Source organism: Natrix helvetica (genome assembly GCF_964273705.1).
Source record: "Natrix helvetica genome assembly, chromosome: 1".
Classification (NCBI taxonomy): Eukaryota; Metazoa; Chordata; class Lepidosauria; order Squamata; family Natricidae; genus Natrix; species Natrix helvetica.
Window position 1 is genome coordinate 14,251,441 of NC_138548.1, and position 13,396 is coordinate 14,264,836.

Below are 13,396 nucleotides of genomic sequence, written 5' to 3' on the forward strand. Positions count from 1 at the left end.
GTTTGATGAATTCCAACCCAGGAAATCAAGATCTTTGAATCTGGGCCCATCTGGTTCTAAAACACCCTTGTGGGTGCTTATAATTCCTCCTGTACCATTTATTGTTGATGGCTGGGTTATGGATTTGTTATTGAACCAGACAGTTCCTTTGATAGGGAGGGGAAGGAAAAGCTGTATACAGAGATTTGCAAGACATCTTTTCCTCACGGAGCCCCCTCCCTTTCCTCCCCAAGGGAAAAATCAATGTGACATTATTGCACACTTGAATGCTTGGATCCATTCCATTGAAATGCAAATTTTGACTTTCTCCCAGACAGGGAGACATCTTGGCTTCGCCATCCGAAATAATTAGCTGTGATGAGAAGGAGGAATAGCATTGCTGAGAGGCCATGGACGGGACTTCATTCCTTCCTGTGCTTCTTGCGTTCTTCTCCAGGTTACTGTCAACCCTGCAGCTGACCTGGCAGAGGCCATTTTGAGGCTTCAGTGCTGCCACCCTGGAGCTGAGGAAGAGTGTGTGTGTGTGTGTGTGTGTGGAATAGAGATAGCCAAAACAAAATATTTGGAGCCAAAACAAAAAAACTTTCTCTTGGGAACCAAGGACACTTCCACAGGTGGTGGGAGAGAGGAGGAGTGAAGTTACCAGGCAACCGGATGGCACCTTGATTGGACCATGTGACTGTTTGGGAAAGGGGAAAAACCCTTTACTTAGATGAAAACCACAGGAAGATTGAGAGTCAGTTTTCACCAGCCTGTGCCAATATGATATGTCCAATGAAACTATTCTTTGAGGAATGCAGTCCAGATGTTGGAGAACAAGTGTCTCAGTTGGGAGGAGGGGGATGGTCAAGCAGGGAATTAGCCTAGAACTCACTACATGAACACAAGAGGGCCCAGTCTAACCTCCCACCGAAAACCTTTGAGCCTTATCTGGTCTTTTCCAGGCAGAGGTGGGTTGTTCCCTTGGCTGAACCGATAGTGGTATTTTCGCCTGGGTCGCAGAACTGGCAGTAACCCAGGCTGGCCACGCCCCTGAACCAGTTCCCCGATCACTGTTGCCGCTGCCGACATGTTGTTTAGTAGCGGGCGCAGTTGACTGTAAATTGTTCTCTGCATGCGCGAAAAACAATTTAAACTGAAGTGCGCATGGGTGTGCGGCAAACTGGTAGTAAAACTGGGAGTAACCCACCTCTATTCCCAGATGAGAGCTTGAGGGAGATTCCTATATTATAGGCAGAGAAAAATAAAGTAGCCAGTTGGAACTCTACACCCCTTGTTGTGCCTGGCAACAAGAAAGTTTGGCAGTTCGAATCCCTAGTGCCGCATAACAGAGCGAGCTCCCGTTACTTGTCCCAGCTTCTGTCAACCTAGCAGTTTAAAAACATGTAAAAATGCAAGTAGAAAAATAGGAACCACCTTTGGAGGGAAGGTAGAAGCGTTCCGTGCGCCTTCGGCATTTAGTCATACCAGCCACATGACCACGGAGACGTCTTCGGACAGTGCTGGGTCTTCGGCTTTGAAACGGAGATGAGCACCACCCCCTAGAGCCAGGAATGACTATTACGTATGTGTGAGGGGAACCTTTACCTTTATTTAACTGAGGCTGGAAACCTCCCCCAAAGAACATCATAAACCATACAAAAACCAGACCCAATTAACATTATGGCCCCCAGTAAATGAGATACAGGCAGGTCTTTAACACCCTCTGGAAACCCTGCAGGGCTGGCTCCATCTAAATCTCCAGAGGGAAGTTGTTTCCTCGAAGAGAAACAGTGCTGGCACACCTGAGCCCAGTAGGGGATTCATGGATTTGATGAATGAAGACAGATATAATACAATACAATACAATACAATAGTAGAGTTGGAAGGGACCTTGGAGGTCTTCTAGTCCAACCCCCTGCCTAGGCAGGAAACCCTATACCGTTTCAGACAAATAGCTATCCAACATCTTCTTAAAGACTTCCAGTGTTGGGGCATTCACAACTTCTGGAGGCAAGCTGTTCCACTGATTAATTGTTCTCACTGTCAGGAAATTCCTCCTCAGTTCTAAATTGCTTCTCTCCTTGATTAGTTTCCACCCATTGCTTCTTGTTCTACCCTCAGGTGCTTTGGAGAATAGTTTGACTCCCTCTTCTTTGTGGCAACCTCTGAGATATTGGAATAATGCTATCATGTCTCCCCTAGTCCTTCTTTCTCTTAAGCTAAACATACCCAGTTCCTGCAACCGTTCTTCATATGTTTTAGTCTCCAGTCCCCTAATCATCTTTGTTGCTCTTCTCTGCACTCTTTCTAGAGTCTCCACATCTTTTTTACATTGTGGCGACCAGAACTGAATGCAGTATTCCAAGTGTGGCCTTACCAAGGCATTATAAAGTGGTATTAACACTTCACGTGATCTTGATTCTATCCCTCTGTTGATGCAGCCTAGAACTGTGTTGGCTTTTTTGGCAGCTGCTGCACACTGCTGGCTCATATTTAAATGGTTGTCCACTAGGACTCCAAGATCCCTTTCACAGTTACTACTACTGAGTATGGTATCACCTATACTGTACCTGTGCATTCCGTTTTTGTTGCCTAAATGTAGAACCTTACTCTTTTCACCATTGAATTTCATTTTATTAGATAGTGCCCAATGTTCAAGTTTGTCAAGATCCTTCTGTATCTTAAGCCTTAAGAGAGAAGGTACATTCTCTCCTGCTTTCAAACTCCAACATATAGGCTTATCTAATGATAAAGGCTGCGGTTAATTTAATTCCCTCTAAAGTAAATATTTCTCGGTGACGCTCATAATTGATTTTGGAAAACTGAGATAGTTGGAAGGGCCATAATTCAGGTTTAGCACAATTTAGGACACATTCAGCTTCTGCTCTTTTCTGGTAGGGAAAGAAGAAAGGCAAAGAAAAAGGAAAGCTGGGAAGAGAGCAAGGAAGGAAAAAGAAGGGAAGAAGGGAAGGAAGAATGAAGAGGAAAGGAAAAAGAAGGGAAGGAAAGAAGGTTATAATGAGAGTCAGAGGGGGTATCAGGGAAATCCTGCCTTAGCACTGCCTTACAATACAATACAATGCAATACAATAGCAGAGTCAGAAGGGACCTTGGAGGTCTTCTAGTCCAACCCCCTGCCTAGGCAGGAAACCCTATACCGTTTCAGACAAATGGCTATCCAACATCTTCTTAAAGACTTCCAGTGTTGGGGAATTCACAACTTCTGGAGGCGAGCTGTTCCACTGATCAATTGTTCTAACTGTCAGGGAATTGATCCTCAGTTCTAAGTTGCTTCTCTCCTTGATTAGTTTCCACCCATTGCTTCTTGTTCTACCCTCAGGTGCCTTGGAGAATAGTTTGACTCCCTCTTCTTTGTGGCAACCCCTGAGATATTGGAAGACTGCTATCATGTCTCCTCTAGTCCTTCTTTCTCTTAAGCTAAACATATCCAGTTCCTGCAACCGTTCTTCATATGCTTTAGCCTCCAGTCCCCTAATCATCTTTGTTGCTCTTCTCTGCACTCTTTCTAGAGTCTCCACATCTTTTCTACATCGTGGCGACCAAAACTGGATGCAGTATTCCAAGTGTGGCCTTACCAAGGCATTATAAAGTGGTATTAACACTTCACGTGATCTTGATTCTCTCCCTCTGTTGATGCAGCCTAGAACTGTGTTGGCTTTTTTGGCAGCTGCTGCACACAGCTGGCTCACTGCTGACTTAGCGTTTGGCCACCACAGGTGCCCCTGACACAAGTCCCGGGTGTTGCCCACCATGGCCATGCCCACTCAGCCACACTCATGATGACCATGCCCACTCCTGGCCACACTCTCCCGGCCTTCTTGGGTCAAACACAACCCTGATGCAGCCCTCAATGAAATCGTGTTTGATACCCTGATCTATTCAAACCACTAACAACCCAACTGATCAGCTCACACAGAGAGAAATATATTCCGATATAAAAGGATTTCTGACACAGGACTGTGAAGTCCTTAATGCTCTCTGAGCTTGGGTGTTTTCTGGCGGATGTTTCATTACCCAATTAGATAACATCATCAGTGTTAGTGAGCATGGAGCGGAGTTTGCTTCTTGTTTATATTAAAGTAGCTTGCTCTGCCATTGTTTGGTGATAGTGGGGAAGTTCTTCTTGGTAGTTCCTTGATTTCTATAGAGATAAATCACATTTGCATACTATTTAAAAGAATTAATAAGAAATTAGAAAGGAAACAGAAAGACCAGAACATATCCTCTCCAGCAACCAATACCCAGATAAGCAGGGATTAACACCAGACAAACGATCAAGCAGAAAACTAACCTAATTAGGAAACTACCAAGGAGAAAACCACCTCCACCATCATTGGCAGGGCAAACTACTATATATAAACAGGGAGTGAGCCCGACACTCACAAGCACTGATGATGTTATCTAGTCAGGTAATGAAGTGTCTGCAAGCAAACAGCCAAGCTCAGGGGACCACCAAGGGCTCCATGGAGAAGCTTATTATTCAGATGTTTCCGTGACATTTGGAAGGTTGAAGCAAGAAGCGACTGCTTTTTGAAACAATCCCCAGGTAGAGATCAAGCTGGGAGGGGAAATATTTAGCCTGCTGTGAAAAGTGACACCGATTTTGTTTTTAATTGTTGTTGTTGTTATTTCTTTTACTCATTAAACATGAAACTCAGTCCACTGAACATTCAAAAATGCATCACAAATGCCATTGACTGGTGCTAATGGTTGATACAGGTTGCTGCCAGCGCCCTAGGTATCAACCAAGTAGCTTCTTAAGATGTACGATGCACAGTTTTTTGCAGTTCCCCTGGTGTTATTGCAGGAAGCTGCAATTTCTTGGTGTGTTTTATAAAATTCTTGGACATGGTGTCAAGTGCCCCGATGACAATGGGTACCCTGTTACATGTTGTTGTTGTTGTTGTTGTTGTTGTTGTTGTTGGTTAATCTTTGGTGAGATTCCCAGCCTTTGGGGCTGGTTAGTAGCTCAACAGCTCGAGTCCTAACCAAGGACCTAGGAACTATTAAGATAACATTGGAGGATATCAGTTGTTCCAAGAAGGGTGGTTTTTGGTAGAATCAGAATGTTCAAATCCGATAAATTTAGAATTTCCAAATAGCGAGGTAGCCCTTTAGGTATTGCTCCAAGGGCTCCAATTACAATCAGGATAACACTCGATTTCTTTTTCCACAGTCGCTCAACTTCAATTTGCAAGTCCCGGTACTTTGTGACTTTTTTTCTTGCTGCTTATCTTCAATTCACACATCACCAGGTATTGCAATGTCAATGAACCAAACATTTTTTTTCTTTTCAACGATTGTTACATCAGGTGTGTTGTGGGCCAAGTGCCTGTCAGCCTGAATTCTGAAATCCCACAAGATCTTGACTTTTTCATTCTCTAGAACCTTCTCAACCTGATGTTCCCAGTGGTTTTTGCTGTGCTCAAATCCAAACTTCTGGCACAATTTCCAGTGAATGATTTTTAGCAACTCGATCATGGCGTTGTAGGTAGTCTGTTTGTGAAATTTTGCTGCACCCACTGATCAAATGGTCGACTGTCTCATCTTTCTCATTACAGAGGCGACATTTGCTGTTGGTGGTAACATGCTGAATTTTTGCCTTCATGCAATTTGTGGCTAAGGCTTGTTCTTGAGCTGCCAAAATAAAGCCTTCTGTTTCTTTTTTCAGTACTCCTGATTTTAACTAGTTCCAAGTTAGCTTTTGGTCAGCTTTGCCTTCAATACTTTTCAAGTATTGGCCATGCATAGCTTTGCTTTTCCAATTTTTAGCTCCACCACCCCTATCAGAGTAAAAGAACTGCTGAAAGCCAGAGGCAAGAATTATACCCAGGCCTTTCAGTCCTTTAAGATTGTTTTGGGGGGAATGGGTTGGCTTGTTTTAAGAAATATATTTGTATGCATAGCTCCTTCTGAGGACAAATAGGATTGCAATAGGCAGAGCCCAGCCTGTGCATCTGTGGGGCGAGTGGGTAGGATAAGGAAATGAGTGGGAAAATGTGGTGCTGGAGAAAATAAAGGAGGAAGAGGAGGAGCAGTATGGAAGAAAGTAAAGAGTGGGTAAAGGGGGAGATTAAAAGGAAAGCAAATAGGGAGGGAGGGAGGGAGGGAAGGAAGGAGGGAGGGAGAAAAAAAGACAGGGAAAGGGAAAGAAAGGGAAAAGGAAAGAAAAGGAAAGAAGAAAGGAAAGGGGAAGAGGGGAATGAGAATGGAAGAAGGAAAAAGAAACGAAGGATGAAGTAAAAGAACATTTTAAAGGAAGGGAATGGAAAGGAAAAAGGGAAGGGAAGAGGAAAGAAAGGGGAAGGGAAGGAGAGAAGAGGGGAATGAGAAGGAATGAGGAAGTAAAAACATTTTGAAGGTAAAGAAAGAAATGCACTGCATGAAAGAAGGAAGAAAATGCAATGCAGGGTAGAAAAGGGGATAGAAGGAAAGAGGGGTATTTAGGGAAGGAAAAATATGTACAAAGAGAACAATTTGTGCTACTGGAGGTTCATGTTTTCCCTCCTCCTTATTTTTCCAGATTAAGGATGGTCCATCCAATGCAAGATGTCGGCTGCTGGTTCCTGCTTGGCTATCTCCTCCCTCTCTCAGTTCTGGGTGAGTGAAACCATTGTGGGAAATGATAGGGGTGTGTGAGTAGCTTGATTTATCTGGAGAGAATTTATCTCTCTGCCTGTAATGCTGAAATCCCAATGATGAAAAATTAGGGGGGGGGGGAATTCTATTGACTTTCTGCTCTTCCCAGGTGCTTCTGGGTTCCCAGAAAAAAATCTGTTTAGATGCTATTTGAAGTTGTGTTCTGGGCTCTCGGCTTCTGAACATTTTTCTATTTTGATGGATTTTTCTTTGATCTGTTGGGAATTTCTTAATGACACTCTTTCAATACGTACAAGTAGTCCTTGACTCACAAGTTCATTTAGAGGCCATTCAAAGTGACAGTGGCACTGAAACAACTGACTTATGGCCGTTTTTCACACTTACAACATTGCAGCATCCCCATGGTTACATGATTGAAATTTAGATGCTTGACAACTGACTTGTATTTATAACGGTTGCAGTGTCCCAGAGTCACGCAATTTTCTGACAAGCAAAGTCAATGGGGAAGCTCTTCTCTGCACTCTCTCCAGAGTCTCCACATCTTTTCTACATCGTGGCGACCAGAACTGAATGCCGTATTCCAAGTGTGGCCTTACGAAGGCATTATAAAGGGGTATTTAACACTTCACATGATCTTGATTCTATCCCTCTGTTGATGCAGCCTAGGACTGTGTTGGCTTTTTTGGCAACTGCTGGTTCATATTTAAATGGTTGTCCACTAGGACTCCAAGATCCCTTTCACAGTTACTACTATTGAGCAAGGTACTACCTATACTGTACCTGTGCATTTCGTTTTTCTTGCCTAAATGTAGAACCTTACCCTTTTCACCATTGAATTTCATTTTATTAGATAGTGCCCAATGTTCAAGTTTGTCAAGATACTTCTATTTGTTGGCTGTCCGTTGTATTGTGAGGAATCTCCCCCAACACCAGAACACAAATCCATCATTTTTCCATCCTGCTTTTTCCTAAGTCCAATCGCTTCAATGCTCATCTCAATTTGAATTTAAGAAGAATGTTCTCAGAATAACAGTGCCGGAAGGGACCTGGGAAGGTCTTCTGTCCAACTAGTGAAGAGAAGGACCAGGGGAGACATGATAGCAGTGTTCCAATATTTGAGGGGCTGCCACAGAGAGGAAGAGGGTCAAACTATTTTCCAAGGCACCTGAAGGCCAGACAAGGAATAATGGATGGAAACGGATCAAGGAGAGATTCAACCTAGAAATAAGGAGGAACTTTATGACAGTGAGAACAATCAACCCATGGAACAGAAGTTGCCTTCGGAAGTTGTGGGGGCTTCATCACTTGAGACTTTCAAGAAGAGGCTGGACTGCCATCTGTCAGAAATGGTGTAGGTCTCCTGCTTGAGTGGGGGTGGTGGACTAGATGACCTAGAAGGTCCCTTCAGACACTGTTAATCTGTTAAAAACCCCTGCTCAAGCAGAAAACCCTATATCAGCGATGGCGAACCTTTTTTGGCGTGCCACAAGTGGGGGGAGCGCAGGGGGATTGTGTGCGGGCGTGCCGCACCCATAATGCAATGCATGACACCCCCCCCCCAATGCGCATGCGTGGACAACGCGCTCCCCCCATTTTTGCATGCTTTTTTCGCCCTCCCCAGGCTCCAGAGGCTTTATAGGAGCCTGGGGAGGGAGAAAAGAGCCTCCCCCCCCCCCCGGAGGCCCTCCGGAGGCTGCAGGGACTGTCCGGACGGTCCCTGAAGCCTTCGGAGCGCTTAAAACCACCCTCCGAGCAAACCGGAAGTGACTTCCAGTTTGCTTGGAGGATCCTTTTGAGCGCTCCAAAGGCTTCAGGGACCGTCCGGATGGTCCCTGAAGGCTTCGGAGCGCTTAAAACCACCCTCCGAGCAAACCGGAAGTGACTCCTATGGAGCCTGGGGAGGGCGAGAAATGGTTTTTAAAAAGGTGAACTCAGCTGGCCAGCGCCCGCATGCCCTGACAAATGGCTCCGCGTGCCACTTGTGGCACGCGTGCCATAGGTTCGCCATCACTGCCCTATATCATTTCAGGCAAATGCTTGTCTAATCTGTTCTTATATACCTCCAGTATTGCAGCACTCACAACTTTTGAAGGCAAGTCGTCCCACTGCTTAATGGAATTCCTGCTCACTGTCAAGAAATTTCTCCTCGGTTCTAAGTTGGTTTTCTCCTTGATCAGTTTCCATCTATTTTTTCTTCTCCCATCTTCTGGTGCTTTAGGAAATAGATTGACCCTTTTGTTATCACCCCTTTCTACAGATTGCCCCCAACCCTCTCCCTGCTCCCAGATAGACTGGTTCAGCAATGGGAAGATCTACAGGGTTCCCTTGAATTCTTCAGCAACCAGCATCTCCTTCTCATCCCCATGCGCCAAGAGCTGCCCCCCCCCTACACATGACCAAAGCTCTCTCCTTCTCAAGCCACTCAGAGGAAGTAAGCCATACACGAGTAGTCAACTCCAAGTTGCAAATAATATACAGGCAATTAATTATTAATGGTAACTGTAAGAAAGCATGAATAAAGAATGAAGGTAAAAGAAAGGAAACACAGCTTCAAAATACTCCCCACTAATGTCAGCTGGACGTCCTTTTCTTGCTACCATTCAATACCCAACAAACCGCTCTCTGGCTCAAAATATTAGGTTCCTAATTGTACAATTCTGCGCTGACTACACACACACACACATACACACACACACACACTTTCACCTGTCTTTTTCTTAGAAAGAGGATGATTATATTAATCGGTTAAATTAGCAATATGTGGCTTCTACTTACCGTACTTTTCGGAGTATAAGATGCATCCCCCCCAAAAAAGTGGGTAGAAATGTCTGTGCGTCTTATACACCAAATGTTGCTGAAGCCCCATCCACCCACTGGCCGCCACCCTTTGGCCGTTTTGGGCCTCCATGCATCGCGTTTTCAGCCTCCGCACATGTTGTTTTTGGCCTCCTTGTGGCACATTTTTAGCCGGAACTGGCCAAATGTGATGCTTAGTGGCCCAAAACGGGCATGCGGAGGCCAAAAACGTGATGCACGGAGGCCAAAAGGTTGACTCAGCCTTCCATCCTTCCAAGTAGTGACGTGCAGTCAGGGGAGGCAGGGGAGGCACAGCCTCACCACTGTCATCATGAAAAGAAAAAAGAATGTAAAAGGAAAAAGGCAAGAGCTGAGGTCAGGCTGAGCTAGTTGCTGCCTCACCGTGGATGACCCTGCTTAACTGTTTAAAAAAGCCTCTAAAAAGCGCCCTCTACTATGAGGCAGGAGAACTGCATGCCTCATCTAGTCTGACTTTAGGCGTTTTATGATCACTCGAGCAGAGTTAAGTAAGGGTTAAAAGCCTAAACATTCCTGATGTAAGTGAGGCACGCAGTTCTCCTGCCTCACAGTAGAGGGCGCTCGTTTGGGTGGGGCTTCTTCAGAGGACCCGAGGCAAGAGCAGAGTTGAAATCCTCTCTGAAACAGCTGGAAAAGTACATGTAGGTCAGAGGGAGGGGGAGGAATTCAAACTTCAAACTTCAAAGTGTAGTTTGATTGCAGGCAGAGACACGTTGCCTTTTCAAACCTGTAATCAGTGAAGCTGGGCTGGATCCTTTGGGGCTGGGGGAAAGTGTGTGTAGTCTAATCCAACTTGTGTGTGTGTGTGTGTGTGTGTGTGTGTGTTTGAGAGAGGGGGAGGGAGGGAGAGAGGGAGGAAGGAGGGGAAAGGAGAAGAAAAAGAAAGAAGGAATCTTCTTTCGCAAAGGAGAAAAACAAATGCTGTCGCTTTAAATTGGAACTGAGCATGCCTGGCTGTGGAATTCTGGGAGTTGAAGTCCACAAGTCTAAAAAAATTTGAAACCCACCATTGGGTCAGTGCCTCACCAGCCATAAACCTCACCGCACGTCACTGCTTCCAAGGTGGGTAAAATGAGGACCCAGATTGTTGGGGGCAATAGGCTGACTCTGTAAACTGCTTAGAGAGGGCTGTAAAGCACTATAGAATTCTGTTATTGCTAAGTGCTATGATTCAGTTCCCTCTATCAGAAGCCTTCTGAGTGGGGAAGTGGGGAGGAAAGACATGGGGAGGGGGAGAAATGAGAAATGAGATGGTTTTGTCCGTGTTGGTCTCTGCCCCACCATCAAACACAGCTGTCATATTCCATGAGAGATTATGTTTTTTGTAGAAGGAAAAAAACTATGTTTTCATGCTCTGGAAAAATCCCATAGATTCCAGCTTGCTTTAAATACAGGTAGTCCTCAACTTACGGCAGTTAGTTTAATGACCATTCAAATTAATGACCAGTCACAGCCGAAAATAGTGACTTATGACCATTTTTCACACAACCATAGCGGCATCTCCATGGTCGTGCTTGTTAGGCAAATCACCGCTGTTGTTAAATGAATCACTTGGTTGTTAAGCAATTTCAGCTTTCTCCCATTGACTTTGCTTATTGGAAGCTGGCTAGGAAGGTCACAAATGGTGATTCATATGATCTTGTCGTAAGTATATGCTGGTTGCCCACCACCTGTCATGCCCCCCATCTGAGTCTGAATCAGAAGATGAGCTGGCAAGAGATCGAGTGGGTGGCTCTGTTGGTCTTGAGGAAACTGGGGAAAGGCAGAGTCAGTCCTGACAAGGCTTTTTAGGATTAGAAAATCCTGCAAACAGGCAGGTGCAGGAGAGGTAGGGCTCAGACAAAGAGCAAGGACCACCTGCTCCTGATCCTAGAGCACGGAGAGAAGAGAGAAGGCGAGAACAATGCAGACTGAGCCAGCTATGAGGAGGAGAGTGTCCCACCCCCTTCACAAGGCACATCTGGGGACTGAGATGTAAGGAAGTGCTGGTGGGACGGGCATTTGTCGGGAACAAGCATTGAATCTGTGGAGTCTTGTGTGCACTTGCCGATGCCTGGATATTACTGTGCTCTGTCTTTTGGGGTTTGCCTGCTTCGCTGAACTTCCTGTTCTGGTTGCTGTTTGGCTAACCTGGCTTACTGGGTTGCTGGCCCTGGTTACTGTTTGGCTAACCTGGCTTACAGGACTACTCACAGCCAGAGACTTATGTAAGTGCGTGTGAGAGCTTTGGTCCAGGACTTGTAGTAAACAGGGGGACTTTTGGGGGCAAAGTTGGAGCAATAAAGAGGAGTTAGACCTGTTCTCTGGCTGAGTTTTTTTCGTGCCACGCCCTGGGTCATCATACCACCTGAATACCGATCACATGACTGTGCAGGATACTATGGCAGTCATAAGCGCAAGGACTGGTCATACGTCACTTTTTTCAGTGCTGTCATAATTTTGAAAGGTCACTAAAATCCGTCTCACACTTTGGGCAAAAAAGAGGTTGTGGGGGAGTGGGGGAGGAAACAAATGGAGTTTGTATAAAAGTATACCTTTAAAAGGAGAAGGTATGTAAAATCAGAAATATGGAAAATAGTTTTTGGAATATAATTATTAATGCCACTGATATTGAATGGGGTTTGCTAAAAGACAGAAATACACTATGCAAAATAGAGACTGGAAGGGAGATAAAGAGAGGGAAGGAGAGAGAGAGGAGACAGGAGAGAGGGAAGCAGAAGGGAGGAAAAGAGAAGGAGAAAGGGAAGGTATGGAAAGAGGGGAGAGGAGAGAGAGAGAGCAAGGGGAAGTAGAGAAGAAAGAGATGGTAGAAGGAAGAAAAGAGGTAGGGAAAGGAGAAGGATTTAGACTATAATATGGTGTATGGAAAGCAGAAGAGTAAATAAAAAGTGAGGAGGCTTGATGGAAAGAGGAATTGATATATTATTGAATATTCAAAAAATATTTGTCAAGATGTAATGGTATACTTTGGATTATATTATATGAATGTTAAAACTTTGGGAAAAAAATAACCTTGAAAGATCACTAAACAAGTAGGACTACATGTAATTTATTAGGCAGCTGGTTTGAAGGGATCTACCAAGTACTATACAGTTCAGCTGTTTCCTCCCCTCCTTGCTCTGCTTTAAATAGATAATAAAAACTCTCCTTGACCCCGTGCTTTTCAAAAATGCTGCATGATGTTTCAGGATCACCCCTTAATTGCATTAAGGTAGCATAAACCTCCTTTTTGAATTCTTTGCCCTCCTTGGTAGCATGGTAAAATGTAATCAATATTTTATTGAATGTAGCCCCAATTGCCTGCTAAAAGAGGAAGAGGCCATGTATCAAGTTAATAACTAACGGAATGAATATACCTACCAACCAAATAGACCTTTTTGCATTTTATGTTCCTTAATAACCATATTTGGAAGCAGATCGTACCACTCAGTAAGTGTCCTTGACTATGTTTGCTTCTTCAAAAAGAAAAGGATGCAATATTCACAGTTCCACAGAGAACCTTTGAACGAAAAATCCAAAGTGGGGGTGTCATATCATACACGTAGGGAGGAATGTGATTTTCTCCCCCCCAAAATGTTCAGAAGGTTGGATCTATCTCTGTTTCTATCTCCCTCCCTCCCTCCCTCCCTCCCTCTCTCTCTCTCTTCCCCCTTTGGGTTTTTCTAAGTGGCTAAAGTGCATGCATGCCATCTTTGAATTTGCAAATAACTATGTTGTCGCCCACCAGTGGCCAGCTGAGCTGGTGGCAGACTCGGACAGTGAGGAGGTTGGGGAGGAACATGGGCCAGTCCTGGAGTCTGGGGAAGGCTCTGATGAAGGCTCTGTGTCGGAGGCAAGAGATGGGGCCAGGGCCGTCCGTCAGTTATCAGCTACCTTTCGGAGTTGGAGATCAGTGGGGCAGAAGAACAGCTGGAGCCTGTTCCCAATGTGTGCATGCGCAAAGCTGCCAGGAGAAGGG

At 44.9% G+C, this 13,396-nt stretch overlaps 1 protein-coding gene across 1 annotated transcript in view; it reads left to right on the top strand.

Moving 5' to 3' along the window:
* Positions 1–6,533: 6,533 nt before the first annotated feature.
* The window catches only part of NCAN (neurocan), a gene marked incomplete at both ends in the record, with an annotated part of 110,716 nt that continues 103,853 nt past the window's right edge, over positions 6,534–13,396 (top strand). The window contains one exon of the mRNA XM_081938741.1: positions 6,534–6,603. Within this exon, the coding sequence (XP_081794867.1) occupies positions 6,534–6,603 (70 nt within the window). The remainder of the gene's footprint in view (positions 6,604–13,396) is intronic.